The sequence below is a fragment of the Egretta garzetta genome, unplaced genomic scaffold, assembly GCF_000687185.1.
Source record: "Egretta garzetta isolate BGI_Z169 unplaced genomic scaffold, ASM68718v1 scaffold55, whole genome shotgun sequence".
In the NCBI taxonomy this organism is placed as follows: domain Eukaryota; kingdom Metazoa; phylum Chordata; class Aves; order Pelecaniformes; family Ardeidae; genus Egretta; species Egretta garzetta.
This window is the reverse complement of record NW_009259863.1, coordinates 3044140-3069524: the sequence shown is the minus strand read 5'-3', so window position 1 is coordinate 3069524 and position 25385 is coordinate 3044140. Positions and strand designations below refer to the sequence as shown.

The window sequence follows — 25385 nt, the reverse complement described above, 5'->3', positions numbered from 1 at the left end:
CAAAGCATTTCAAACCAGCAAACACTCTGGAAAAGCCTTTCTGAATACTGTAATCACAAACCTGACACCAGAGAGGACTTAGAAGATGTATAATGTGTGTAAGGAAAGTCAAATTAAAAGGGAGTGGCATAAATAAGATGACAAAAATTTCCATCCCTTTTTTTGAAAAGTACAGGCACTGGAATTGATACAATCAGGAATAGCTCGCAATTTCCACAATGTAGCACTGAAACCACAGGAAGATGTTGGATAGAAGAGTCAACACTGTTTGCTTTTATTTTATGTATCACAGCAGAACCTCAAACTCAAGTGCATAGCTACTACAAGCTAAGCACCTATATTCCACTATACCTTGAATGAAGACTAATGCCTGGCAACTAGCTCCCACTTAGTCTATTCTGAGCTAAACGCATGGAACAGATGATGCTTTAAATTATAGCAGACATGAAATATCCTTTGACCAATTTGCAAGCAGATGTATGATCTAATTAAAACTGTCTACAGGTCTTATTGATAAAAAATCACATTGATAAAAAAATTTAAGAAAATTGAAGCCTTTTTTTTTTTTAACTTAGAGGATCCTATGAACAGATCTGGCAACCTGACTGGCAATCACTATGTCAAAATTCTGTCAAATATGAAAATTTAAGATGTGCTGTGGACCAACAGGAAATTTGTGGAGGTTCAAGAACTGACCCCTCTAAAGTTTCAAACTACCCACTCTTGCTTATACCACTGTAGGAAACATTTGCAGCCAGGGAACAGTCTAGTATGCCTTGTAATCCTCTGAAAGACTGGATGTCCTTTCCTTTGTTGGCTTCTCCGGGAATCTTCTCCAGTTGAACACTACAGCCCAGGGGGCATTAACTGGGTCAGGATCACTGTAATTTGCTCAAATCCGATGACTACTGAAGCAGGATGTGAAAGCATCACATAAATATAATATTTTTATAAATTGTTATGTGAAAGTTACTGTCAGAACCCCATTCTCCAGCTTTATCAGACAAGGTGAATGCCAGATAATCAAACCTGAATACTGTGCACAGATTGTACTAAATTCTCCCACTGCTTTGAAATGCTCCAGCAAGGGAAATGGATCATAAACTATGTCTAACTAGACAGTTACAGAGGGATTACTGTTGCTTTGGTCTATGGAAGCACAGCAGCTATGACACACAGCAAAATACTTCCAGATCATTCCAAATTAAGGGTCTGATTCTGTATTTTGTAACACTTGTTTTACATTGTCTGTTTCTTCACTCAATGCCATTGAATTCAGTGGATCAGTAACTGCAACAGAAAGAATGTCGTTTTATACCTTCTAGCTATCATTTATTAAAATGTTTAAAACATTTTTATCTACATATGATAATACCTGAGAATATTCTGAGACTAAATGGGCAGTTTCATAGCATCATATGATTGTGATATCACACTATCTCTTCTTCATAAGAAAACTATATGTTTTCTTATATATGCAGCACATATTTTATACCTATGTATTTAAAATACGTGACCCCACAAAGAAGGTCATCCAGGTATGGGCTGGTTGTGTAACTGAGAGACTTTGGATATATAATGATATCCCCTCTATCTTAGTTACCACACTAACACACTACGATCCTGAGTGCATCACTCAATTATCTGTTTCTGTTTCCCCACTGGTAACATGGGGATACCAATGTCCACATATGTATTTGCATAGTTTCCACTTGATCTTTTATCTTTACTTTATTTAGAAAATTGTTCTCCTGGTACAGAAGCTTCCTTTCCTTCTGAAACTTTCCATGTTTGAATACTTGCGAAGTTTAATTACAGAGAAGCTTATGTTGAAAAGAAATATGAAGATATGATATTTCACATTCTCAATACTAAAATACCATTACGTCTAGAAATATAAATTATTGGAGCAATTATAGCAGCAGAAATAATACTATTACTGCAATCAGCTGTTGCTGTAGGTATTTGAAAACAATATTTAATTTCCCTTTGAGTGTACCAATCTTATCTTCTCTGCAGAGGAACAAGCTATAGTAAACAATTAATGATACTAAAGCAGGCATGAAATTAATTATTCTGAAACATGTCTTGAGATTTCAGAAACAATACTTTTTTTTTTTTCAGTTTCTGATTTAAAATCTTTTTTGTGTGTGTAATTTAATTTCTATTCCCCTGTTGTTGATTTTTAGGTCTTAGAAAACAGCTATCAAAAACATCTTTAAAAAACCAGTGTTTTAGAAAGATGACACTATTTAACCATTTAACTGATTTTGCTGTTACCTGTTTCTTAGATGTGACAAGTCTGAAGTACGCCCATCACATTCTTTAACAAAGAAATAAGGTATGATTTAAAAATAAGTAGTAAACAAAGCTGTCATAGAACTGGAGCTTTTTCGCTGTGTAGAGACAGCAGCATGAGATGTCTGCCAGCCAGCTATTTATAGTTTAGTTTTCCTCCTGACTGTTCAGCTCTGCCTTCCTACACTGTCAGATGAATCTACTAAACTTTGCAAAGGATAGTTTACAGAGAGTCATAAAGACAGTTTCTTGCTGTGCGTGAAACAGTTTGCAGTGCTTGAACTTGGATGAATTAGTCCAGTGCGTGTATCTGTGATCTCATTTTCTACCCATGTCTTCAGATCCTTATCCTCTAGTTCAATAATTTTTCTGTCTTTGGCCTGTGGGCATGTAACATCAGACAGATGTAGATGTAGATGAGGAAGGAGTGGCAGAGACGAGCTGTTATGGACTGACCACAACCCCCATTCCCAATCCCCATGGGCCACTCGGGGTGTGGAGACAGAGGAGCTGGGAGTGAAGATGAGTCTGGAAAAAAAAGTAAGGGAGATCCACTGCCTTTCCTTTGTCCAAAGAGCCAGTCATCTTAACATGGAAGCTAATCACGCTGGTCAGGCATAGTTTCCCCTTGGTAAATCCATGTTGGTTGCTCCCAAGGATCCGTTTGTCCTTGATTTGTTTCTACAATTGTTTCAGGACCTGAGCTGTGCCACTGGCCTGACCAGCTCATGGTTACCCAGATCGTCCTCCTTGGTCTTTCTGAAGATGAACATTACATCACATCTGGTTTTGGTTTCGTTATTTTTTTTTTTTTTTCCAGTCATCAGGGACCTCTGTGATTGCTTTCAGAGGTGATAGGGAGTGGCCTTGTGATAACATCAGCCAGTGGTGCATGCTTGTGTGTATCCCTTCTGGACCCATGATACTTTATGTGTCCAGTTTACTTAAGTAGTCCGTAACTTTATCTTGCTCAACTGTTGGAAGTGTTTCTCCTCACCAAGGACTGCCACTAGGCACAGAGATCTGGCAGGTCTGAGAGCTTCTAATTAATTAAGAAATCTATTGGGTACTATGGCATGGCTTCCCCAGATGTCACAGATGTTCTTTTAAATATATCACTGCCTTGAGGGAGAGTAAGGCTGTAATCCGTTCTCCTGAAGTGCTTTCCCAAGCTGTAGCAGCAACCAGGGAAATCAGTAGAGGGTGACTAGGAAGGAAATTCAAACTTCTGTTGATAGTGTGCTAAGTCTGTTATTACCTCGGGCAGTGGAAACATAGTTGGTGCTTATCAAGCATTCCAGTCTAGAACTATTGTGACTTTGTTTATTGATATTTCTATTCAAAACGGTGTATAATAGGCAAAATGCCAATCCAGTTCAGAACAGACTCAAAACACCTCAATGAGTATTGACAGAGAAATAGTAACTTCTCTTAATAATTCCTGAAAGACCCTATGGTTTCCTAACCAATCTTTAAGGAAGACTGAAACAATTTTCTCCCTTAAAAAAAAGAGTGAAAGGCTACCCCTTATAGTACCCATTACACAGAATAGTATTAAAGAACAAAAGGAAAAGTAGCCAAGGTAGGGAGGTAATTTCCCTCTCATTTTTGGAAAAGAAAGCTTCAACTTTTTGAGACTGAAAGGCAAAGAATAATTGCTGCACCTTGCCTTACATGTTGAGGGCATTCTGACCCTAATCAATACTGAGTAATAAACACACAGACAAAAAATAAATATGTGGAAAAAATGCATGGACGCTTGAGAGCTGGTTAGGAAACTGCAGTATAGGAAATCCTCAGAGAACACAATATTTTACCCTGGGGACTTCACAGATCGTATCAAACTTCACTCATAAAGAAAGGAAGAGGAATCTAGCCTGGAAATCGATAGTGTAACATGAGCCAATTCCAGTAATATGGAACTCCGGTGTCAACAGTGTCTGGCACTGACAGCTAGAAGTTCCTGTTAGACAGAAACTGAAGCAGTGTAGGGTCTGAAGTCACTGCTCTCTGCAACTTCCACAATATGGGAAGGTAGGAGAGCCAACAGCAGAGTAAACCGCTCCAGTGAGAGAAAGAGTTCATCTAAAACAAGACAATGTATTATTAGGCAGATACTACGGACATCACAAGGGTCATTATCAGACTTGGCTCCAAAATGATCATAGCATTTGCCAGAAAAAGCCGAGTCTCAGTTGGAGCAGAAATCTCCCTTGAAGCAAACGGCAGGATGAAGGTCAGAAACAGACCTTTTCTGTTTCAGGGATGATGAAGGTTTTGCAATAGAAGCCTGACTGCCTGGGTCAAAGCTGATGAGAAAGAAACTTCCTGGAGTGGTTTCCTACTGCTAGGATTGAAAAGCCCACATAAAGAGAACTTGGACAGACGGTTCTCCATTCCCTGACGAAAAGAAAAATATAGCCTTTATAGACTGTACGTGGCTTATAGCCAACAGACTTTGATGGGGAAGCCAAGGAAAATTAAACTTGCCCAAAGCTACAAAAAAGTAAAAATCAGGCAAAATGAGACACTAAGATCAAAATGAACACAAGAATCACAAAGGAGAAACGAAAATGAAGAGAAATAAAAGGCTGAGGTAGTCTCAAACAGAAAGGAGTGAACTGCAAAAAAGCTTCATGGAAAACTAGAGAGGCAACTGAGAGTCGAGGATATATTTTTACCTTTGGGGAAGTTATATGAACATATGCTTTCTGAGTAAAAACAGAGGTTAGGTATCACCAGCTTGAGCACTTGCACATGTCCCAAATCTATTACCTCATCTAAATAACAAGCATGGACCATAACATTTCACCTATTAATCATGCGCTATGAATAGAATAATCTATTGAACTGCAACATCCTTAAAGAAAGAAGGCCCATCTTGATATGACAATCCAACACATACAGGCAAAATGTTTTAGCAGTAAATTACCTTTAAACCATTGTGTTTTATCGCTATTTTAACCTACCTAAGGTAAACCTATTGTTCTGAATTTTATTTTGCCTTTGGCTGGTGAAGAGCTATTTACCATCTCAAACTTCCTTCTCTCATACACATTATTATGTATATCCCTCAAACAGATTGCTTCTCTTAAATACACTCTATGAATTGAATTTGTCTAAGCCTTCACTATAAATTCTTTAGGGGATCCCCAGAAACATTTCTCTTAGCTTCTAGAAGACAGGTAATTTAAACATTGAAAATACAATTTTCGTATTTCTTACTATTATAGAACATTTCTTGAAGATACATTTCTATAGTAAATAAAATTTTATGTGCAACTAATAGGATAAAATATTCCAGATGAATGGATAGTTTGAGTATGAATGTTTGAATTAAGTGGAAAGTTATATGACTACAAATACTATTCGACATGCTTTTTTAATGCCAGTATGAGCTATTTAGAAGTATACTTTTGGATGAGTATTTTGCAACCCTAAAAGCACTTACTCACAAGAACTTTTAAGTTGGTTTTTAACAGTATTGTCACGTCATTGGTTACTGTCCAATTTATTATAAGGTGAAAGCAATCTTGAAATGCTGCATTACAATAACAGCATCAAAACCATGTCTGTGCTTGAAATTACTGTATTCACCTCATTATAAGATGATCTTAATTTACCAAAGAACAGAACAGAAATAAAGAGGTTAAAACAATTATCACAGGGTGAAGCCCACCCGTAAGTATGGCTCAAAAAAATGAAATCTGGACTACAGATGTGCAGTTCTACATGATTCTGCTGTGCACTGAGAAAACAAGAACCCCCACAGATTAACTTTGTTACAGTTACCCAAAGAATCACTGGTCAGATAAATGAGATCTGGACTACACCAATCCAGTGCTATTTAGTTTATTCCATTATGCGTGGAAAACGAATAAAGACTCACAGATAATCTTTGCTATGTAATAGTGAACAAATTTACATTCTTGTAACAAATCTAGGACATGAGACTAGAGGGTGAAATCCACGCAGCAACACTGGCTGGCTTTAGATAAGGGGAAAGTCAGAGAATGACTTGGGCCTATGTGACTAGCAAGGCCACTGGCTAGTTGGCTACTATGCCAACAATTTCATTTTAAAAATTTATACACAGTTATGACAATAACCCCTTGGGTGCAGAAGGGGACTCTGTACTCAGACACCTGACAAGATGTAGAAGGCTGAGCCAGCTGGAAGCTGCTCTGCACAGGGGCCACACTGCCAGCAGCCAGAGTGAGGGTCCCCTGGGTGTACGGTGCTAGTCTCAAATGAAGTACAGGGCTGGGACTTTGATTGGTATGAGTGTGAAGAGCGTGATTGTCATAGACTGGAATAGAAATCACTCTCTATACTTACCCTGCTTCGAAAAATAAAAATATTTGAATTGGAAGTTACTTAAGTGATGTGCATCTGTTACTGTAACTACTCTACCCCAAATTCCTCCATAACAACAATTCAGTAATGATCCACTTCTCTCCAATGCTCTGCGTGACCCTGTGTGTAATCTTAACACCTCCACAGCTCACTTCTTCCCTAGCTCTGTGTTAGCCCCATTGCACATTACTTCTCACCCCTGCACATGCCCTTACTCTGGCTGCATCCATGGCCCCACAAGTTCAAGTTTCCATACCATACTTCTCATTCATTAATGCAGTTCAACAGGTTAACCCTCTCTCGCTTGGTCCAGTTTTACACACACCTGCCTGAGCCAGCACAGGATGCAAGCAGAGAGCCTCTTCAGTTATGGAACCCAGTGCAGTCACGCTTTTCACATCTTCAGAGAACTAGCACCTGCAGTAACAGGTACCGCCTCTGAATTTGATGATATTTGCTTCTTAACTCTGCCTACTCAAGACAAACAGGAATGCAGATCATAACTTCAGGCCAGAATGCTGTTTTTGTTTACTTCAGCTACCAAAGTCCCAGGAACCAGAAAAAGTCTGCAAAGGACCATACACATCCCTTCGATGTAGTCCTCTAAATGCTGTAAGTAGCTTTTTTTTTTTTTTTGCATAGTTTAAATCTCTTCAGTTATACCCTTTTCAATATGCCACTCCAAAAATAACAAATATCTTAAATAAAAATAAACAATAAGAAAAAAAGATACCTGTTTTATTGCGTAATGAAGAGGCAAACCACCAACAAATACGGATCCTGTTTCAAGCCGATATGAACTGGACCAGAAATTGCTAGGCATACTTGTCTTTGCAGATGTCCCCAGGACTGACATTTCTGCTTCACATGGTACAATGCCTTGCCTGCATAAATTTAGAAATAGGCACATTTTACTACCATATATAGTTTACATTACTGTCTATGCGAAAAATTAATTAGGCTATTACTAAACCAATGAGGAAAGAAAATCAAACAAACGTCTGTTTTTATATTAAAGACTATAAACATAAAAGAAGCTGTTTAACAAGCTGTAAGTTGTCATGTCTTCAGGGTTTGATCTTCCATTAAAATGAAGCCATATTGTAAATCTGAGCAGTGTAATTGCTAAGAAAGCCAAAACACATAATAATGGCTGAATAAAAAAGTTAGGCAATTTTTAACAATAACAAGAAGGCTTTGTAATTTGGAAAACAGAAATCCATTGGCATAAAATATTTTAAATATCCCTCTTTTTCATCACAAAAAAAGACAACCCAGAAAAGCAATTTAATATAAACTGTATTTTAGAGAGTGCAGACCTACTATAATTTGTAATACTTATCTTCAAAAGCATTATTCCTAAAACTGAAGGCAGTAATATTAGGCCCTAAAATTAATACACGCATTCCTTTTTCCCTCCCCCTGCCCACACCCCTACTTAACAGTATTGCTCTTAACAGCATTCATGTATTGTTAACAATAAGCAGAAGGTGCAAGTGAACAATTTGGTTTCCTTCAATTTTTCTTAATGATGCAAAGCTTATTTACATTCCAATAACCAATTGGCAGCAAGCACTCTATCTTCATAAAGGAAAGCACAGGGAAGAAATATCAGAACTGAACAAGAGTCTCTCATGTAGGAATTTCTTTCAGCCTATCCTTCTCTCTGCACGCAAAACAAATCAGAGTTCAATCAGCTTTATGCTTAAAAATACTTGTGTCTTTGTAATCCAAGAGCCACAAAAAAGCTATGTAAAAGTAGCATATTCCGAACAAAACTATAAAAGCAACAGTCTGTAATTTAGCTAGGTAAAGTATGAATTAAGTTTATTTTTGATAATGCAAAATTAGCTTCTGAAACTTACTAGTTACAAAAAGAGCATGGGAAGTCTTCACTATCTCTTATCATATAATGATATGTAAAAAGAATTTCTCATATACTAATTGATAAGGTCTTCTATAATTTTTTAATTCAAAGGATGGAGACTTAATATTAGCAACATTTGCAAACAGTTGTCTATGTTTGTTTTCCATATAATTCCTTTTCTTTGATACTTTCAGAGAAATATGCAAATATGGTATTAGCCTTTCAACAGACAGGACCATAAATGGTTTTGCAAGCAAAATGGCCTGTCCATTCTATGGTAAATAACTTCATATGAAGAATATGAAGTTCTGTGTTGTTGTTCAAATCAACATCGAAGAACAGGAATAAAATGGGGATTTAATTTTCTGGACTAAAAATAAACTACTTAAGGGATCAGTTCAGGAGATTCTTTTGTTTTCTCCTCTATTTTTATATAGTTTTTTGAAATTTGCTAATTAATGGCTAACATGAATGAGAAAAAGAAGGAGAAAATTGTAGCCAGAACTGCAATCAAGGACAGGAATAGTATCCTACCATGTTCTGTAGATATTATGTAATGGTTGCGTGTCTAAGCACATACCCAAGGTTCTGCAGCACACCATTTTCAGTATTCGCTTACAAAGGAAGTTTACTGATAATGTGTGTAACTCATACAGGCATTTTCAGTAGCTCTGTTTGCAATGATCAAGCAGTTTTTCCTAAGGCTGGAACCCAGCTTACATTTTGGATATATACATTCTACAGCAGAAAGCTTTGGTGAGAGTTCTAAGGAAAAACATTATTGATGTCTAAAGACCTAAATTATTGTTCTGATAAAAAGATATAATATTTATGAATAAAGGCATAATAATAGGTAGCAACCTTTCAGAAATTTTTTTAAATCAGACTTGTTTCAATGCAGCGTAATTCTTAAAATTGGAGTGGAAGAGGGTCGGGGGGGGGGGAGCTGCCAGGCATTTTTTATTTTTTTTAAACTAATTGACAGATGTGCTAAATGAAGGAAAGCTGCCCAAACAACTACTTTTTATTTCTTTAAGTTACTATTTCTTCTACACATTTTGAGATGCTAATGCTGTAACTGGTTACGTGACCATATATGTACTTGTATTACACAAGCACCCTATTTACAAATGTGGTTCTTTTCATGTTAGCTTTAGACTTATTTGTTAGCTTGTCCTTAATAGCTTATATGATGGATATGCAGAGGTATTTCTGTGTGCATATATAAACACATTATTATTTCCCAGTACTTTATGTCAGAAAACAAGTTAATGCAATTCAATAGCGTGAACTGCCTTCGCTCTAAGCTTGTAGAATGTCAGCCATGCACCTTTGATTGTGCTTGATTGAATCTAACAGGGTCTGGCCAAATTAGAATATAAACCTTAAACCATTATTGTTTAGCATTTGCTGATGATACAATCACCAGGTCATATACACACTCTATGAAATTTCCATCAAGCTTTTAAAATACTTTTTATACAATCAGCACACTGGGTGCTTTAAAGGTCAAGTAAGAAGACAGAGCTTTTTGCATAATTATAAATGTGGAAATGCATACAGCAACTCTCAAGCACTTTTGCTGGGTAAGCTACCAGTAATTGTGCCTCAGTCCAACCCAGCAGTAATAGCTCACAGATTCCTCATTTGTACTCACATAAATGTAATGATTAAATACTGGCCTATTAATTATAACCTGAAGATGAGTTCTGTCTAAACAGTATTAAATCCATTGCCCAATGCCTTGCAGGTTGCAAGGATGGAAAGGTCAGATAATAATTTGATAACTGTTGGGATAACGGTACCTAAGCATGACAATATCTGCATGAAATCCAAATCCTTTTACACAAATGCCCTTACTTGCTGACATTTGTTAGTGATGATTAAATGACATGTTTGGGATTATCATAAAATGATAAAAAGGTAGTAAAACAAATGGGGGAAGAGGAGGAGGGAAAGGGGGATGTCCAGATAAGGTATTAAGTATCAGTCATGCTGCAGAATAAAGCTCCTTTAATCTGGCTTTCCTGATAAGGAAGGGAAATCTCTTGTTCTAGAAACAAAATCGAAACTTTCACCCATCTCTAGCTTTTTCACTTTGAACATGATCATGCTGTATAACAAATAATTCACTAATTACCCTTGAACTATTTAGGATGTAATGTTAGCATTCAGTCTATTAAACAAAAAAGAAGGTTTGCAAACAGCTATATCAAATATGAGTTGTGAACTACAAGAATTACAGTTTTATTATTATATATTCTAAAAAACAATCCCCAAGTTCCCTGATTTTACTGAAGACAACTGACTGATTAAAGCTGAGAAGCATATTTCATTTCCACTGTGTTTAATTTTTATTTTACAGATGTCTTAGCTTAAAAAAATGAAAGCCAACTGTTGTTTCCCTCTGTTTTCACTCAGTATCTAGCAGATATAATTTTCTAGTTTCATACCCAAACTGCTGCTTGCAGTAGAATGTTTATTTTTGTAAAATTGCAATAAAACAACAGACCTATTGCCACAGACAATTGAGAGTTACATTTCCTTAATGCACATTTAAAAGGTGGGATCAATTTTGACCCAGTACTGGTTTTAAAAACCATAAGGCTTTACAAGGGTGTTTGAGACAACTTTAAAATTGGAACAACTCCAGACCTCTCTGCTCAGAGAGGTTGTATAGGATTCACCCTTGGAGGTTTTCAAGACCTGACTGAATAAAGCCCTGCCTGAGCAACCTGGTCTGACCCTTTGGCTGGCCCTGCTTCGAGCAGGAGGTTGGACTAGAGACCTCCTGAAGTCCCTTCTAGCCTGAATTATCCTACAATTCTTCAATCCTCTGACATTTGCCTTTAGCAAAAAAACCCGCCAATCCCGTAGTAATACCATTTAGAGAATAAGGCAGAATCTCATATTACCCTCAATAGATTTATTTAGAAAGAAAATATACCAGTTACGCTCAAGAGTCATTAAATTTTCTCTCTGGAGTAAGATGTATCATTTTAGACTGCTCACATCTGCTGGTGCCAACTGTGCCCCACTGAGACACCAGGTAACACACACTTTCATGTTGCAGATGAACTAATGAATCAATAACAAATTTCTTCTCATTCCCTCTGACAGCAGACTCATATTTTCTGGACCTGAAGGTGGTTTCTTAGTTTGGTCTTAGAAAGTAATTTAACTAAATAAATAAGACAATGAAGCTAATGGCAAGGCATGATGCAAATTTCTCTAAGAATACGGGGCGGGTGTGGGTGTGTGGGTGGGTGTGTGTGTGTGTGTGTGTGTGTGTGTGAATGTCTTTGTTTCAATGGTACCCCCTTATTCTTTTCACAGAAGTTACATTTACATTGCTAAACTAGAAAGGTCCACAGCATGAGTTCAAGTCCTGACACATAATCATCCATATTTTTATGAAGTTATCACAGTTCCTGTTACATTTGCCACTCAGGCTAGCGGCAACTCTGAAACTTAAAAAGTTCACTGGTCAGTGCAATTCAGGAATCATCGCTAGTTTAAATGTAGCCAACCTATTTTGCAATAAACATTTTTATAGACATGATCTGGGACGTGCCAGCTGGCCTCAGCTCCAGAGAATAGTCTGAGAATTTCCATTTTATTTACTACTATAGATTTAGTGAAAGGGAAAAAAAAAATATCTATGCCTCTGGCCATTTCTGCGTGCAGTCTGAAGAGCTTCAAGTTTCCTGCTGCTCACATTGTAACCTCAAATACTAGTTAGAGAAATTAAACTTAGAAAACAATACATGCTTATTTCAAGTTGACGTAGAGGTAAATAAAGTTTCATTTAGTGAAAAGCTTGGCCCAAATTAGAGTTCGTCATTCAAGCATTCAGACAGTGACAAGTTTAGAGTCAGATCTAGACTTGCAACACTAACATTTTATTTCCAGTGAAACTGAAAAACTGCACTGACTAAAAAAACAGTTACATAGTGGGAATTGATATTTACATCAACTCTGCAGGCTAACACTATTTCTCCTTTCTATACCTGTCTGTGCTCTCCTTAATGTCAACCCTATGCTTGTAACATGGGGCCAAGGGAGTCACAGAACACTGAAGCCACTTTTAGTATCCAGTAAGTTGTTTCAGAGTTAAATTAGAAAATTTTAATTCTTAGAAGTGAGACTAATGAGCTCTTTTGAGATCCAACGTAAAAGAAAGTAGCAATGACAGAAATGTTTTTAGTATTTATTTAAATAATCTGAGCAAAAATAGGTCACTATACACCGCAAATTTGTCCCTTTGATGATTCTAAATTTTAACTTCTGAGTGTCTCCTCTGATGGCAAAGATCTGAAAAGGTGTAGAATGTGATTTGTACCCAAGATGCGGCATGACTAAGTAAGCTTTTATCTTAAAGAGGCTGTAAAACAACAGTTTGTGTCAAACTAATTGGTGGTATTAAGTCTCTATTAACTGTTATTATCATCAATTTAGTATAATTAAATCCATTGCATTCAATTATGTTGTTATAAAAAGGCAGTTGTTTATTCTCTGTTGACTCACATGAAGTTTATGATAAATAGTCACTCTTTGTGGAATATAAAAGCATGTGCAACATACTGAGCTTCAATTTCATGATGGTTTTTCATTCCAATTAAGATTTCTTTGCATTGTATTGACACAAGATAAAATAATGTTATTTAGCTGCACACAACTGCACTAGTTTTAATCTTCTGTTTTACTAGAAGATTTGAGCAGTGCAGATTTTTTTTTTGTATACCGAGACAGACATGCAAGAAGAAAGTCTACTTTTATTGCTCTCAGTTTCTGGAAACTAACTGCAAGATATGAAAATATTAATGCCAAGTTTCTCTGTCATAACTTCTAGGTTTTGCTTATTTCCACTATTCCTTCTTTCTCCATGAAATCTTGGTTCTTGTTGAATGAATAAAGCACTTGTTGTAGAGACTTCAGAATAGCAAAGGGTATTGTGACAGGTCTGGCAATGCAGAACTGAGATCTTTACTACACAATGTTCGAAAGGGGTATGCTCGTGTAACATCAGCAGGATAACAGCATAATTTTTTTCTGAAAGAAAGCTTGTTGCTTTCTGACAGAAAGTTAAATTGCTCATTTTACGAAGACAAGCTTTAAGCTAACATTTTAGAGAAGTTCTGAAAATGAACGGAGGACTGTGAATACAGTACAGTAGATGGTGGAGCCAGGATCATCTCACTAGCATTTCTTATACATTGGCAGGTGTGGCTTGACTAGCAATTTAGGCAAAGGACTAAGTTCCAGCCTTTATTCCATGGGCATTCATATGTATCTTCTCCCTTCTTCACACAGCAATTTGCATTAAGGAAATCATTCTGCTGAAAACAAACAAAGAAACAAGTCTGTATTTTTAACTGGATCGGTTCTCTATATGAGCTCTGGCTGGGTAAAAAAAAAAAAAACAAACAAAAAACCACAACAAGCCTGAAGAGAGGGAGAACAAAGCAGCTTCAGCATGGAAAAAAACAATCAAGTCTCCCTAAGGCCAAAAGTTTCCCTTTGAAGGGACTCCAAATTGTTCCCCTTTCATTGAAGTGACTTCTCCAAAAAGACATAAAAGGAGACCCCTCTTTAAAGACAGACTAAGTTTAGAGCACAAGAGAACCAGATTTTTAAGAGCTAACTTTTTAAATAATCAAAATGCAGAAATAAGTGTGACAGATTAAAAGAAAGGCTTGAAAGAAAAATTATTCTCTAACTTGAATAAATTCTTTACTAAATACTGTTGGTCCTGAACAAAACCTTCTTCCTTCTGTGATCTTACAAGGCTCACATTAGTGCTTGCTTCCTGCAGCAGGCAGATTCTGCTTTTTTTCCCCAGGATTTTCCCAGTCTGCACTGTTGCTGCAGACTCTCCGCAAGCTTCATCCTGACCTCCAGGGAGACAAAGCTTATTTGCTTTCAGAAGAGGAGCTATCTCCCTGCCTCCAGATGACTCTGACTGAAAGGGAATCATGCGGGATAAAGTAGAGTAACAGCTTCTTTCTTACTAAGCAGGAGTTAGAGAGTACAGTATTCATACAGCTCTGTCTGCATAAACAAGACAGCTATACTGCTTGTCCCGCTCCCTGCATGTCCCTCTTTCTTCAGTGAGGAAAGGATGGCATGCATCACCTTTCAAATACTCACACTGCCTCATATCTGCCTCAGTACCATGATTTTCATAAAACTTATGCCGTCAGGCTTCTGGATGCAATGTGCAGCCCCTGACAGCATTTTTATTCCCGTACAGAACTGGCTAATTATTTTTCTTTCTCCATTCTCCAGGACACCTTTCAAAGAGCAGAGCTCGAGTTTTGTGGTGAAAGGGTATCTAGAAGGTAAAAAAATCTTTGATGCGAGAGTGAATTACACCTCTCAGATATCTGCCACTGCCTGTTCATACAGTCGGGGTCACATATCTGAGCCACAAGGTTAGCAGGGTCAGAAAGGAATCTTTACCCAGCTTTTATTTTCAGCTTTTCACTGAAGTACTGGCTGGGGTTTGCCAGCCAGAATCATTTGGATATATAAATTCCTCACCAATACTGTGGGTTTAGGAAGAGGTGACCACAGTAGAATATATTCTAGGAAAATATTTAAGTAACAGAAGGGTTTGATTTAACTGAAGTCTGTGGCTTTCTGAACAAAATATCGGTTATTTATGACACCAAGGAGGTCAACCTAGTAGTGGTTCCTTGGTGGTCGAGTTGTCCCTTCTGGTCTGAAACTCTAAAATCAAGATATTTTAGCAATTTTATCTTAGATAAAAATGGTACCCTATGGTATCTTACTCTGTAGTGTTCAAATGATGTAACACGTTCATCTTCAGAGGGGAAAAGTTCTATAAAATATTCTCTAAATGCTACACTGTTTTTTTTCCCTAAGCTGCCTTGGTGGTATCTGGTGTATTTACTCTTAATTAATATGCATGTTGTATAAAATATATTGACATCACATGTGAAAACATGGGAACTTAAAATCACTTAGTTTAGGACGTCAAAGGGATAAGCACATTTTAGTGTATAAAAGAAACTACTGCACTCTTTGTATTATATGTACTAGGTCTGCTTTCCAAGTAACAAAACCCGTTCAGAAATAGGATATTATTGTATTCTATTAATTTTTATAAGAAAAAAAATACTTCAAATGTATAAAAGATGTCAGCCAATATTGTAACAACTTTGTTTTAAAAATTATCAATTTGGGCTATTCTGAGAATAAAATTATGGACAGTCTGGGAAATTAATAATGGGAAGAATGGAGTTAACAGTTACTGTATAGATCACATGGGATAGAAGAGGATTTAAATATGCTTAAACAGACAACCAGCTAAGGACATGTCCTGAGGAAAAGCCTCCAGCAAATACATAAATTGTTGAGACAGTATCTCTAAAAGATACGGAATTTAGTGATATGTAGCAGCCAGTAAGAGAGGGCACTACTGAAGTTTAAGATGTTCCCTTTTCAGAAAAAAAAATAATTTAAACTAACTGGTACTTTCAAAATACCTAAAATGAACAGAAGATAACTGCATTGATAGACTGTACATGGAACTGATTTCTGGTATTTGTACACAAAAATAATTTTCAGCTACAGAAATCAATGCTTACACACAAAGCAAACTGGGTAAGTATAATTTCATTGATTGCCTATCACTTTCCTTAATATTTCTTCAGCAGCAGACACGATCAGTGCATTCTCAGCATTCAACCTATGTATAGACAATTTGCTTATCTAATTTTATTATTGTTTAACTGTTCTGATGATTTTTAGTGAGATGCTGTATTTGTATTTACATTTCTATTCCTTTCTAGCACCTACAAAGTCATTATTTACACAGTGCTCTAAATCATTAAAAAGGGAGGATTAGGTTCTTGGACAACAAAACAGTGTAATCTGAAAACCATTATTGATTGGACATTTATTCTTGAGAAGCACCACCATTTATTTTGAACACTTGACCTCCAAATAGAAAGATACATTCAGCTACATTTAAATTATCAATTATTTATGAGATAAAGTAATGAATAAAATTAGTCACAGGAGGGAAAGTTATTAGCCTAGCTCCCCTTCTACTTGATCTGTGAAAGGATTAAAATAAAATTAATTCTCTCTAAATGTAATGTGCAGGTTACTAGAATGAACTGGAAAACACATAAAGACATATTCTGACTAGCAAGATTTCCAAACTTTTCCTCTATTTAGTGGTTTTTTGATTCATATTTGGTTTTAAGCTCACAGTTCATAAATCAGAACCTCCTTTGATTCTCTTGCTTCAACCCAGCATTGCCATTCCTGTGGCACTGTCATGCTCTGCTAGTGGGCAGTACTAGTGTCACTGCATAACAGAAATCTTGAGCACCTAGAAATTAGTTTCCACTCATCACTGTTGCAAAGTCAGTATCTTTTTCCTTTCAGATATAATCCAGAATGCCATTTTTGAGGGATAGTCTTCACCTCTTCCTATTCATCTGTGTGACAGTCACCATAAGTATTTTAGGTTACATTTCTTTATTGCTGTCCCAAAAACCCACACCAAACCAAAAAAAGAATCTTTCCAATTTTCTTGATACTTCATGATCAACTCATTCCTATTTTCCACCTTACAAACCCAGGTCTTGACATCAGTATCATTATTTCAAAAATTTGCATAATTTTTGTTCTATTCTAAATAAAAATGCCTCTACATCTAAACTATATTCTCAAATCAGTTTTACCCTCTCTGCAATGAATACTGGACAGTATGTATCAGATACAACCCAATTAGGAATCAAGCTACAGTGGAATTCAGGAAACAAGAAATGTTATTTTATTATCAGTGCTAATAAGTCATAAATTAGTTAGACTAACAAGCTAGACTTTGTCCAAGTAAGACCACTGAGCTGGGAAAAGTTTCAGACTACAAAAATGAGAAATTATGAGATAAGTCAGCAGTTGTGTTGCATTTCATACACCCCTAGTTTTACACTAGGCGCTTTAGGAGGGAGTCTAAAAAAAAAAAAAAAAAAAAAAAAAAAAGACCAACACAGCCATGGCTAGGAAAGTATGTTTGTGAGGACCCTACCAGGGGCCAGTTTAGAGGTCCAACAACTTCCTAAATAATTTCTACTGGTAATAAATATAAATCAAGCTTAACCTTTGGTATGTCCAAGTACATCGACAAATGTCTTGCAGCTGATGCAAATCCATTGACAGCTTCCTTAGGAGAGGCCCAGAAAATGAAAAGAGCATGAAGCTATCTTACACCAAGAACACACTCCTTACTCCTGAAATGTATTCAATAATATCTTGTGTTTTACATTGTTTTTTGAGATGATGACCCATTATGCATATTTTTGTTAAGCAGAGTATATGGCATTTACACAGTACATTAGACAACAGATGGATGACCTCTTCACCTATATGCTGTTATGTTACAAATCAAGGCCAATCTTTGGCATTTTGTGATAAAATAAAAATAGGAATTTACAATAAAAGCAAAATAAAATAAAAAAAAAGAACAAAAAAACCCCCAGAGAAGCATCTGCAGTTTCTTCTAACCACTTTATCTATTATCTGCTTATTTTACCTGCCTGAAAGCCCTAGGGAGAATACAAGCTTTGTAGCATATTCTGAAGGATAATAAATACAGTATATTTTGCACCATATGGATTATCTCCAGCCTTCATAAAAAGCTATCAAAACCAAGCAATATACAAGCTCCAGAGTGAGCACATGTTGCATTATGTCATGATTAGCAAGATCTTTTTCTGACTAGAGGAATCAGAAAACATCTATGTCTCAAACCCAAGACAATCAATCAACAAAAGTCCTATAGTTAACTAGTGCAAACCTCAGATTACAAACATTTATCAGTTAAAGTTCAAGAATAATGCACTCTTTAAAAAATAAAATTGCTACATTTAGCAGTTGCTTGCTAGACTGATGGAGCATCTACACCAGTTTTCTAATCTTGATGGACACGGTTAATTAAACAAAAAGTTCAAAGTTAATATTATTTTAAAGAAAGAAGTTGTATTGGTAACATCTACTACGTAATCAGTTTATAAGCTGATACATTTGCTAAAGCAATTGACAATTGTGATCTGAGATTCAAAGATAAATAAAAAATGTTTTTTATTTAATCAATGAAATTAAGACATTACTATTATCAGTACTGAAATAATTGTTGAAATGGAGCATAGCTGACCAAGAAAAGGACAAATTTCTAATACTGCTGCTGCAGTTTGGCCTGTTTCTACATGTTACTTTATCAACTTGTTTTGATGACAAAGACTGAAGAAGATAAATCTTAAAGCAGTTAATGAAGGCAGTTTTATAAGGTGTAGAATTAGAAGATTGAGGTAGTGCATCCTCTGCATTGCCAGTACGGTAACTGCATCATCACAACAAAACCGAGCATGTAAACTTCCCCATGCTTGATCCCTTTAACATTTCCTTCCCTTCATAATGCCCTGCAGAAATCGAATACCTGTGGGACACCGCCCATATCCATTTTTCACTGTAGCTCTTTCACTTCCCTGGTAAAATTCTTAAGAAAGCCAAACCCATACAATCAGATATGTCAGTGAAACAGCTGCAATGATTTTCATTAATAGCTAGACTCGGTAAACAACTGCACTAGCTTACACATAAAAAAAGAACTCTCAGGCACTGCTCTGAGGCAAACCTTGGCAATGTGTTGGTTTTAGCAGCCAACACCATTAATAAAGAGTAATCTGATACAAAAAGTTATATTCTATCCAAAATTATCAAGCTATCCAAGGTCTTGAAGCAAATCCAGTCCTCTTATTATATCCAGTTTTATTAAATTGTTACAATTGTTGCAGCTGCAACATTGCATCATCATGAAATTGGTGTTTCACCAATGCTGCTATTTTACTTTGAGCATGAATATTCTGGTGAACTACGAGAACTAGATACAGCATAGTCTCTGACAGTAACGTGCATGCTTATTTGCAAACAGTAAAAGGTGTAACATTTCTTTTGTTCACACCAGGAATGATTTCTGTGGGATAAAGGAAGCAATAAAATGTTCCCCCGTAAGCAGAAAAGGAAGATATTATCACTATCTAATTTTCACTGTATTTCAACTTGTATTACACAACACTCACTACTTTTAAGTCCGTTTCTTTCATTTAATATGATATTGTAGACACAGTATATTCTTTGCAAATGGTTTATCTTTAGTAGCTGAAATTAATTACTTTTAGTAAATTTGAAAGACAAAAATGTTTCCATCACAAGGCCATATCTAAAGGGCTCCAAATAATTAGGAATACTTTAAGTAATGAGAATGAGCAGTTTCTTTCAACAAACTAGTACAAAACCATATTTTTTTTATTACCCATGATGTCTGTTCATAATACTTAACATCTGCAGAACACAGAAAATCCTACACTGTGCATATACACTGTGTTATAGCATTCAGTATCTCCTACAATCCCATCGTGACTTCATCAACTTCCCAGATACCATTGTTCAAAACGTAACTTACTTATCTCACTGCAAACCAGATCTGTGAAGATTAAACAATGATTTCAAAGCTCTAGACAGCTGCTGAGTAAGCTACGGCAATTTTTCACCAAAGTTATTTTAAGTTTTACTATGCTGTATTATACTACAGTTGATTAAATTAGATGTTAACTTCATAAAACAAGTAACAGACATATTTCAAGAGTGACTATCAAATCTAATTGTCAACAATATATATTTGAATGTTAATAAAGAAAAAAAGTATGTAAAGCAGTGGTTATTACACTTTTCCATACAGCATATGATTTTTTTTAAGTCAAGCACATGTGTAGATGGATTAGACGAAAATAAGAAGCAACTTCTAACCAAATCCTTCTGACATTTGTGCCATTCAGATTTTACATCTTAGAATCATAGAATCATTTAGGTTGGAAAAGACCTTTAAGACCATCAAGTCCAACTGTAAACCTAACACTGCCAAGTCCAACACTAAACCATGTCCCTAAGTGCCATGTCTACCCATCTTTTAAATGCCTCCAGGGATGGGGGCTCAACCACTTCCCTCGGCAGCCTGTGACAATGCTTAACAACCCTTTCGGTAAGGGAATTTTTCCTAATGCCTAACCTAAACCTGCCCTGGCACTACTTGAGGCTGTTTCCTTTTGTCCCATCGCTTGTTGCTTGGGAGAAACAACCGACACCGACCTTGCTAAAACTACCTTTCAGAGAGTTGTAGAGGGTGGTGATAAGGTCTCCCCTCAGCCTCCTCTTCTCCAGACTAAACAACCCCAGATCCCTCAGCCGCTCCTCGTAAGACTTGTGCTCCAGACCCCTCACCAGCTTTGTTGCTCTCCTCTGGACATGTTCCAGCATCGCAACATCTTTCCTGTACTGAGGGGCCCAAAACTGAACACAGTATTTGAGGTGTGGCCTCACCAGCGCAGAGTACAGAGGCATGATCACTTCCCTGCTCCTGCTAGCCACACTATTCCTGATACAAGCCAGGATGCTGTTGGCCTTCTTGGCCACCTGGGCATGCTGCTGTCTCATATCCAGCCGACTGTCAACCAGTACTCCCAGTTTCATCTCAGCAGCTTTCCAGCCACTCTTCCCCAAGCCTGTAGCGTTGCAATGTCGTTGTTGTGACCCAAGTGCAAGACCCAGTACTTGGCCTTGTCGAACCTCATACAATTGTTTGCAGCCCGATCCAACCTACCCAGGTTCCTGTGTCGAGCCTTCCTACCCTCAAGCAGATCAATGTTCCTGCCCAACTTGGTGTCGTCCACACAATGTTATCTTAAAACAATGACCAAAGCCATTTCCAGACTACTAAAGTGAGTGATTAATTAATAATTGCTCAGTGATTAGCCTGAATCCCATAAGTGGTACGTATTCCTTCTCTTTCAACAGTAAATATCCAGGTAGTGCACCTTACCTGAGCTGTCCTGAAAGAATTGCCATTCTCTGCAAATGAAAGAGGCTTTTTAGGCTCAAAAGTAACACCAGAAATAGAAATCGGGTTGTTTTTCTCTCCATCTATTGACATAGGCTGATTTATAGATTCAAGTTATTTGCTGCTCAATGGAGTTCAGGGAAAATGCATAAAATAGGTGCACTCACATCATGGTAGTTAATGCATCCCTGAGCAACGTCAATGACATGGAAATTCTAATGCTCTGGTGCCAGGGGAAAGGAGGTTTTTCTTCAAGTGTCCTACAGTACTGAGGGTTCGGGTATTCATACTTTTCTTATCTTCAGGATCTTAAATCTTTCTTAAAATTAACAAAAAATAACAATAGAATTCTAATGGACGAAACTAGCTAATAGACTAAAAATGTTGTGTCTCCAGCCCTTATCTACTTTATCTGCGTCACTTGCAATTTTTTAGACTTCTTTGATATTATCCCTCAGTTATCTTTAATGGACTTGTAGAGTCCTTGATTATTTAGTCACCATTCACACCGAAGCTGCTTAATGCCTTTATCATCTTTATCTCTCTTCTCTAACAAAAATTCCAATTCTACTTTCTCTATTTTGAGATTGAAAGGGAGTCAAAAGAAGAGAAATAAGCAAAACTGTGTATGTTACTCAAGAGTTTAGAGAATACCACTTTTATCAGTGCCATAGAGATGTCTTCTATTCCTTCCTGGTCAGAGAGGAGCCTACACTTGCTTTTAGCTTCCATTAGCACAGTTTGGGTTTATGTTATTCCCTTTTTGGGTGATAAGCACAACTGCAGTGAATTACTGGCTTTTGCTTCTTGCATTAGTTTGCGTTGTCTTACTGCATGGTCTGGAGCTTGAGCCTGATTTGCTCTGCTGGAAAAAAATACGACAGCGATGATAGCTGAAATGCAGCAACAAACTGTGGTCCTTCTCACTGACTACTCACGGCCACATCTGAGGCAGCCGAGGGACAATATAGTGGATACAATCACCACTACAGCTTCCCATAAAGGCTAAGGCTTCAAATGTAGTTGTCCTGCAGAAGTGTTTCATTTAGCTATGTTTGGACAGATCTAGCTATAAAAGGCTTATTCCTGTAAAAGGCTTTTGTTCTTTCTGTACCCCTCCACAATTTTTTAAGGGAGTTATTTAATCTTGAGAGTCAAGCAGAGAGATAGCTCTCCTTCTTCTTGCTGGACTTGGACCTATTTTAATCTGTCTAATAGAAACAAGGCACTTGGAGAGCTCAGTAGGATTCATGCCTATTGTTCCTATAAAATGAACCCAAACCTTTATCTTCCAAGTTCTTAAATGGTTGTGGATTCTAACAGCACAGACTTTTGGTCATTATATAGATCTGTGTACGTTTGCTTGGTTGAAAACAAAACCAAAATGCATGGAGGTCACCATTGCCCCCATGAAAATAATCTTTTTTTTTTTCACAAGTATTTGAAAAGGATCCACTTTTTTTTTTTTTTTTTTATTAGTAACAAGATTAGTGCACCCTCATAACCTGTAACAGATGTTTAAACTGTGTTTAGACAGCTGTTCTGGAAATTTCAAATAAACCAAAACCTGACTCTTCTTTCTGCATTTTTTTTTTTTCCCCGAAGCACAGATGTCTTTCTCTCAAAATCAAGTACAGTTCATTTTGGCAGGTCATAATTTGGTAGGTCAGAATGACATTGTTCAGCTTCGCAATGCAAGGGAGTTACCAATGAGTTTGATTACAAGGCCTGCTGCACTTTTGTTTTCTGTATATCTATTTCCAGACAACACCAGGTGCTTTTTCCTCTTTGATTTCCTGTACGATATACATATGTGATTGCTTTGGTCAGCTTCCTTGTGGATTCTTACATTGGTGAGCATTTACCTCATCCCAAAACATACATTTGCCTTTCCCATTACATAGCCATGACAGGAAGCAAACATAATCTGGAAACAAAGAATGTGGAAAACCTACTACCAGCATCATTTTGCTTTCATTTTATCCTCCTTCAGTTGCAAATACAGTTACTTTTACAGGAGTAATATTTCATATTATGAGTTCCAAGTCACTGACAGCAACAAAAGTCATAGCGCTGCTTCTGCCTATCTATCTATTTTCCAAGATTTTTCTATTAGTCACACTCTCATTGTTGGAAATTCAACTGTTTCCTGCCCTAAGCAGCTTGGATCTACTGCACAGTAGCTTCCCTGCCTGAATATTTCTCTCTGCTATGGTACATGATTTCAATGAGAATAAATTTATTTCCATTGAGCACTTCAATGATATGATGAGAACTGTCCAACTGTACTATACTTTTACACAGTCTTTCCAAGAATATGTTGAGGTCCACACTGCCATAACATCATTTTACTGCACATGTTCAGATATCACTCATAGCTAATGAGATATGGTGTCATTGGAATTTACTACCTATAGCTATACTATGATCTTTGAAGAAATTATAAGCACAGCCAACAGTAAAATACAAAACTTACCTAATTTGCACTTTATACCACTGTCCATCATCCATTCTAGCAGTAGTAGTGATGTTTTTCACTTCTGCTTCTTCATCACATAGAAATCGGTACTAGAGTGGGAAAAATGCTTTTATCACATAATTTCTCATAATTAAACAGTTACCGGCTTAGAAACTTAAATTTAAAAGTAACAAATGGTTTCACAAATCCTGAAGAATATCATGGGTATCAAGGAAAACTAATGTTTCATTAAAGTTCTGGATCAGGAAATCTATTGTACCAGAAATATACAAGCACACATATATGCTTCCTAGCCTGCATGGAAATGCTTTAATCTTTGTGTATTGTACAATCAGGCATTATGGGCCTGATTTGCAAAGAAGTTGGCCATCTGCAACCCAGCTGAAATTAACATTGTCCATGGGTGAATTTTACTTACCATTTTACGGCCTCCTTACACTTCCGAACACGTAATGTAGCATGCAGGCTTGAGCATTGTGGAACACCATTTAATTTCCTATACTAATGTGAACAAGCACTTGATTTCATGGTTTGTCTACTTGTAATTGTAGCTTGATTGTGAGCTTAGAACCATTTGTTCATTGGGCTTTAAACCTACATTTAATTGACCGGCTTTGTGAATGATTAAGTGAATTCAATTAGTTTTAACATGGCACACTGGGATCTCTGAATAGATTTTTGTCAATTAAAGTACTTTCATATTTTATGGTGCTTATGATATGTTAGAAAAATATTTTTCTGCATCATTACTTCACCATGAATACAAGTAAGATGGACTTAAAGCCATCAACATTTTCTAAACCTTGGATAACCTCCTGCCCCTGACTAATCTCATTGGTTCTGGATAAAGTTAGTCACAATGTAATAAAACACAGTAAATCACAATGTAGCAAAATAAAGTAAAAGGTTATTTTCTTCTTTTTCATGTTATCTGCAATTTATGTATCTTTTTATAATGATCATGCTTTTTAAACATGAAGGCAAATATAACTCAAATTGATGTTCCTAGCAGTTATTTCACAATACTTGCAGAAGAATGTAACTGTAGCCAAAATTTTGGAAATTTTTAACAGGAGAATAGAAGACCCATTATGACAAATGTAACTTCTCTTTTATTAGCTTTCTATAGCCTCTTTAGCATCTGCCCATCTCTTCATAAGCTCAAGCTTTATTTTCCTCAGAAAAGGAGGAATCATTCGCCAAAGGTAAAGATATACACACTTTAATCCTTAATGTTTATAAACAAATGCATTCCTATTTAGTTTGTCCATGAAAGCCTAGCAAATGGGTTTTGGAATCCTGTGGAACTGTGAATTAACATAATAGATCACGTAAAAGGTTTATTTCTACTCACAGCCACATGGTAACACAGACACTCTATTCCCTTACACAATAAATTTTCCTATGACAATTCACTCAGTTCCACAGCTTCCCTTGTAACAATTTTAATGAAC

General features: G+C 36.6%; 1 protein-coding gene across 1 annotated transcript in view; it reads right to left on the bottom strand.

The window, feature by feature from the left end:
• The window catches only part of EYS (eyes shut homolog), a 904272-nt gene that overhangs the window by 296936 nt on the left and 581951 nt on the right, over window positions 1-25385 (bottom strand). Inside the window, exons 32-33 of the mRNA XM_035895612.1 lie at window positions 23929-24020; window positions 7388-7538 (exon numbers count right to left, since the gene is read on the bottom strand). Of these exons, the coding sequence (XP_035751505.1) occupies window positions 7388-7538; window positions 23929-24020 (243 nt within the window). The remainder of the gene's footprint in view (window positions 1-7387; window positions 7539-23928; window positions 24021-25385) is intronic.